The sequence below is a fragment of the Bactrocera latifrons genome, unplaced genomic scaffold (assembly GCF_001853355.1).
Source record: "Bactrocera latifrons isolate USDA-ARS-PBARC rearing strain unplaced genomic scaffold, ASM185335v1 scaffold_252, whole genome shotgun sequence".
In the NCBI taxonomy this organism is placed as follows: domain Eukaryota; kingdom Metazoa; phylum Arthropoda; class Insecta; order Diptera; family Tephritidae; genus Bactrocera; species Bactrocera latifrons.
Genome location: NW_017536097.1, coordinates 316879 through 322315, shown reverse-complemented (window position 1 = coordinate 322315; position 5437 = coordinate 316879). Strand labels below are relative to the sequence as shown.

General features: G+C 33.8%; 3 protein-coding genes across 4 annotated transcripts; 2 read left to right on the top strand and 1 right to left on the bottom strand.

The window, feature by feature from the left end:
• Nucleotides 1-61: 61 nt before the first annotated feature.
• Nucleotides 62-1596, top strand: LOC108969451 (DNA-directed RNA polymerase III subunit RPC5; the record flags this gene model as incomplete). The annotated part of the gene is given in 3 exon segments (XM_018934173.1): nt 62-881; nt 938-1152; nt 1211-1596. Coding segments are annotated over 3 exon segments (1356 nt in total), but the record flags the coding sequence as incomplete, so codon positions are not given.
• On the bottom strand, nt 1534-2317 carry LOC108969452 (cancer-related nucleoside-triphosphatase homolog). Its single transcript, XM_018934174.1, has 3 exons — nt 2238-2317; nt 2003-2162; nt 1534-1941 (listed from the first exon to the last, which is right to left on the bottom strand). Exons 1-3 carry the CDS (start codon nt 2293-2295, stop codon nt 1581-1583), a joined length of 579 nt encoding a protein of 192 aa, XP_018789719.1. The 5' UTR covers nt 2296-2317; the 3' UTR covers nt 1534-1580.
• A 240-nt stretch (nt 2318-2557) lies between these two features.
• Nucleotides 2558-4674, top strand: LOC108969425 (ADP-ribosylation factor GTPase-activating protein 1). 2 transcript variants are annotated; one of them, XM_018934126.1, is made up of 7 exons: nt 2558-2715; nt 2789-3336; nt 3404-3518; nt 3574-3663; nt 3847-3906; nt 4002-4131; nt 4194-4674. In XM_018934126.1, exons 1-7 carry the CDS (start codon nt 2656-2658, stop codon nt 4517-4519), a joined length of 1329 nt encoding a protein of 442 aa, XP_018789671.1. In that variant the 5' UTR covers nt 2558-2655; the 3' UTR covers nt 4520-4674. The 2 variants fall into 2 exon arrangements, with proteins under 2 accessions (XP_018789671.1, XP_018789672.1); XM_018934127.1 differs by lacking the exon at nt 3847-3906.
• The last annotated feature ends 763 nt before the right edge of the window (nt 4675-5437 follow it).

Sequence of the window (5437 nt, the reverse complement as noted above, 5' to 3'; positions counted from 1 at the left end):
GTTGGTTGAGTTATTATTGAAAGTGATCGTATTTAGTAATTATAAAGTTTATATATTACAGATTCCCATTTTTTTGTCCAAAAATCTTCAAGAAAACCTATACCTTTTCCAATATCCGACCAAAACACAAATAAGCAACTTTGATAATTCTGCTGTGGTCAACTGCTGTGTAAAGCCATTGAACCATGAAGTGAAGGTTGATTTTGCATTAAACACGGAATCGAATTTTTATGACCGCTTTAAAGGAGAGAAATTTGCTTTGGCTTCTGATGGGAAAAGTCAAACAAAAGGGGAACGTCCGACTTATAAACGTGGAGTCATGGATAAGCAGGCTTTTACAAGCACACGYTCGTTGGATGATGTGGACAAATATGTAGTTGGTATCCTTTCGGATAAGGAATTGCATTTAACACCCTTGGCTAATATACTACAGTTACGCCCTTCATTATCTCATTTTGACAAAGAAGACAAACGATTAAAGGCAGAACAGAAGGCGCTCAATGATGAAGATGATGAGGAAGAATTACAACAAGTGACCGTGAAATTCGCAAAATCTGGCGTAGGAAATAAAAAGTCAAAAGCTAAGGAAAGACAAGGATATGCCAGTTTTATAAAACGAAGCAATGAAGAATCGTGGTGTGAGACTTATTGGCACCCGCGAAAGTCACCCACGGCAGAACTTGAAAGACAAAAGTTATTTGCAACAAATCAGCAAATTAACCTGGCATTAGAATTAGACTTCCCCAAGTATGTTAAGAAACTTCTACCGGAGGATGGTAAGGATCAGGGCATAGATGCCGTACTTCCACCTAAGGTTATTAGCAAAACTCGATTAAAGTCGATGTCACTTGTTGACCAACTTAAAGTAATACTAAGAGATGGTGTGTGCCCCATGTTATGAAAATTTTGAAGGTTTAAATAATTATTATTTTTTCAGTGCGAATGATGAGTTTTGAAGATATATACTCTATACTTCAGGATTGTAATGATTGCAATATATCTAGTGAAAAAGTTCTTCGCGCTTTACCCCAAGTTGGAGTACTTATACATGGCAATTGGGTACCCCAGTCTGATATTATTTATCCTACAGATACATTATCTAACTCAAATGGTGTTTCTTCAGAGCTAATGATAAGAGCAAGAGATTACGTGGTAAATATTATACAAATACACAATATTATTTGTATTTATTAATTTTATTTTTATATAGCTTTTCAGATTTTCTCGTGTCAAGTATTTATATCGTCGCCAAGTAATAACGGCAACACAACTTCCACCTGACGAAGCTGCTGAGGTTCTACAATCCGTTGCTCGTCTTAATTCTGAAAAAAAGTGGGAATTACTATTGTCTCCCAATAAAGAGTTTGAACAGAGATACCCAGAACTTATTCAAAGACAGGAAATGGTTTGGCGAGCTACGGAGCAAACATATAATGAAATGGATTTTGAGAAATCACCCAAGCGTTCACGAAAACGGTCGATTCGGGAAAATAAATTGCAACCTTCGCAAATACCTCAAACAGAAGCATGATAAACAATATACAAATATGTACTGTATTTTTAAAGAAATTAAATATTGTCTAATTCTTTAACATAGCATTGATAGTTTTCACAATTTCCTTCTGTATTGCATCACGATTATTTTTATTTATTTCGTATATCTTTGAATTAGGAGACTTTTTTAAATTTTCAATAAGTTGACTTTGTTTGATAGGTACGCATGGAATAGTAGCCAAAATGGGAATTTTATGAATTAATTCACATAAAGCACGTTCAAATTGTTTACTCTTCAATTCCATTTTTCCAATTTCATCAATGATTAGAAGTTCATATTTCAAATTTCCACATGCAATCAAGGGAAGTACAAGATTTTCGAAATCATTAATGTAAATAGAATATTTTCCCACTTTCGGCATTTGTTTTCTATTTTCGGACAGTGCCCTAAAATGGATTAAATAAATATCATCAATGGATTAAATTAATATCACYCTTCTTAGCAAACCTCGCTAAAACGCAACGCTGGCCAGACAAGGTCACAACATCAAAACCAACACGTTCATGTGTTTGTTCATTACGTACTTCCTCAGTTAAGAATCCCTGACAACTGTAAATCAGCTGAACTTCTTCAAATATCTTTCGCAATAATGTTGTTTTGCCCACACCTTAAAATAATATATGTATATAAATATCTTTTGTATATACCATTACTTGGAAAGTCCTGTATAAATATTAATTACCTGGCGGACCAGTTAGTAAAATAATAWCAAACATTTTCTCTGGATTAATTTTTTTCATAAAAATTGAAGCATATTATGGTTGCCAAGTTTTCTCTAATGTGTTACATCTCAATAATACTAGATTTTTATAAAAGCTAATAAATAATTTTATCTCTTCACTAACTAGTACTTGAAATTAAAAAGCAAATTGTAAAATGTTTGAATATGAAATTAACAAATTGTTCTTTATTTTTGGCAAAAAACTTTAAAAGGGGTAAAACAAATAAAGGGAGCACACTGTATATCACACGTCAACAATTTGTTTTACTGCGTGTGACAACCTCGTACTCTTGACAATACGAAAAATAAGTGCTGAAATATGTTGAGTTAAAACTATTTTTATTTTCGTAACTATTAAAAACTTGTATATTCTTTTATAATGGCTAGTCCACGTACACGTCGTGTTCTTCAAGAATTAAAGCCCAAGGATGAAAACTCGGTTTGTTATAAAAATAATGGTAATTGTCGGATAACTATATACTCTTATACTATTGTACTACTCCAATATTTAGAAATGCTTTGAGTGCGGTACACACAATCCTCAGTGGGTTTCGGTTACGTATGGCATATGGATATGTTTGGAATGTTCAGGGAAACACCGTGGTCTAGGAGTGCACATATCGTTTGTACGTTCCGTAACCATGGACAAGTGGAAAGATATTGAATTGGAAAAAATGAAAGTCGGAGGAAACAGTAAAGCTCGAGAATTTTTCGAAGATCATCCTGATTGGGATGATCGATCACCCATTACTCAACGCTATAATTGCAAGGTTGCTGCTCTTTATCGGGATAAAATATCCACTCTAGCTCAAGGAAAGTCTTGGGATTTACAGGAAGCACAAGGCCGTATTTCCGCTACCACAAATTATTTCGGTGACAAAAATATCAACTATACTTCTCATTCCAAAAGCAGTGGTTCTGAAKGTGGTTATCAGACAGAATCAAACACTGGATGTGGTAATATTACAAATAATTATCAACAGTTCAATACGCCTGAGTTCAAAGAGCAAAAGGAAGAGTTTTTCGAGCGTCGAAAAATGGAAAATGCCTCACGTCCAGAGTAGGTTTTCTTTACCCCAACTGTATATATTTACTTTTGAAATTAATTTACGTTTAAAAATATTCAGCAATTTGCCCCCGAGCCAAGGAGGGAAATACTCGGGTTTCGGATATTCTCGAGATCCACCATCAAAAACGCAATCTCAGGAAATTATCGACTCTACGCTTTCTTCCTTAGCTTCGGTAAAGATAACATTGTAGAAAATTGTTTCCTCATCTTATAAACTTTCTAACACAGGGTTGGAGCTTATTTTCGGCAGGAGCTTCTAAAATTGCAAGTACCGCTAAGGAAAAAGCTGTGACGACTGTAAGCCTGGCCTCGTCAAAGGTATGATTTGTGTAATTTTTTTTGAGTTCCATGTTTTAAGTATCTTTAGTACTACAAATTGCTAATTTCTTCAGTTAACATATTTTGTCTTATTATTTTTATATTAATTTGTAGCAATAAGGATACACATTGTTTTTGTTTTTAGTTTTTTGGTTTATTTATTTTATGTATATAATTTCTCAGATTAAAGAAGGCGGTTTATTAGAAACTGTCCAAGGTCATGTTTCCGATGTGGCGTACAAGGTTCGTATTGCTTATGATTTGTTTTTTTTTTTGTTGCTTGTTTTTCTACTAAAACTTCTTGTTTAAATTTTCCAATATTTATCGAAATTCATTAGGTAACAGATATCGGCAAAAGAGGTTGGAACAATATTGGCGGAAGTAATGTAGCATCTAATCAATTCAATCCAAATGGGAACAATAGCGGTAGCAACGATAATTCCTATCAACGATCACATTCTGTTGGTGGTAATTTTTTGTTAAAGATTCAATCTCTTAACAATTCGACCAATACCAGCTTCTAATTACAGGTGACGGTGACTGGGATTGGGGGGATAGTTCCTCTAAACCAACCATAACTCAATCTAATTCGTATCATCAACAACTCGGTGAAATGAATGATAATAACTGGTCAGGATACGAATCAGTTGGATATCAAAGTGCTTACCAACAACCGAAAACAACTGGCGTAGGCCCGGGCACGACATCGGTTAAGAAAAACAGTAATATTCAATCAAGCTCTCAAAAAATAAGTGAAGGTTTCAGTASTCTTGATGTTAAAAATGTAGCCAGCAAAAGCGCCAATACTGGAAAGGCCACAGAAGAAGATGCTGCTTGGGACTTGCTGTTGAATTAAATGCGATATATTGATTTTTGAAATGTTTAAAAACTTTTCATATGTGCTTATAATAGCATCATATCAAACAATTTAATGAAAACTTAATAATGGAGGCTTGTTTTCTCTATTTTGTTTTCTTGTACTAGCTTGTAATAAAAAAGTATGTATGTGTATTCGTGAAGTCATTCATTCTGCGACATAGCTTTGGAAATTTAATTTTCTACTACAATATTTTGCTAAGCGATGGGTGGTTTGATCAAGAACATATTTTCATCAAAAAGTAAATCATGGATATATATTTCAAGCGTTACTTTTATTAGAACAAAAAAAAATTAAAATTGTAATGATTTTTATCAAATAAAAATTCATAATATAATAATGTATCCAACAATGTATGAAGTATTCTGACAGCTTTCTGATTTTAGCTCCAAATCGGTGATGCAGTTAAAAAAACTATACACTCTTAGAGTACGAAAAAATAAAACAAATACATTGATTCTAAAACCAAGGAATAACACAGTAATTTAAATYGACATATTCATATACAAATACACGTTTAAAAGCACTTCAGCCATGCACAGAACGCCATTCACATTGCACACCTTTACTGACTCCCACTCTCTTTGCATGCCCTACCCACTTATCTAACACCGGTTTCCCTATAGTCTGACCCTTTTGAAGCAGCACGTTTTGCGGCCTCACATTAGATGGATGACAATTAACTTGCGCTTTGCTACCTAAATATTGTCTGGATAACAACTAGTTCAACAACGCTATCCAATCGATATATGTATTTCGTTTAAGATATTATGACAAAAACACTAAATTTAGCAAAACTGACGTTCGCGTGGCTATCACTTTAAATATTGGTAAGACTTAGATATATTGTGTAGCCGAAAAGTCTTTTCGTATTTCTAATCAAACATGAACTTATTT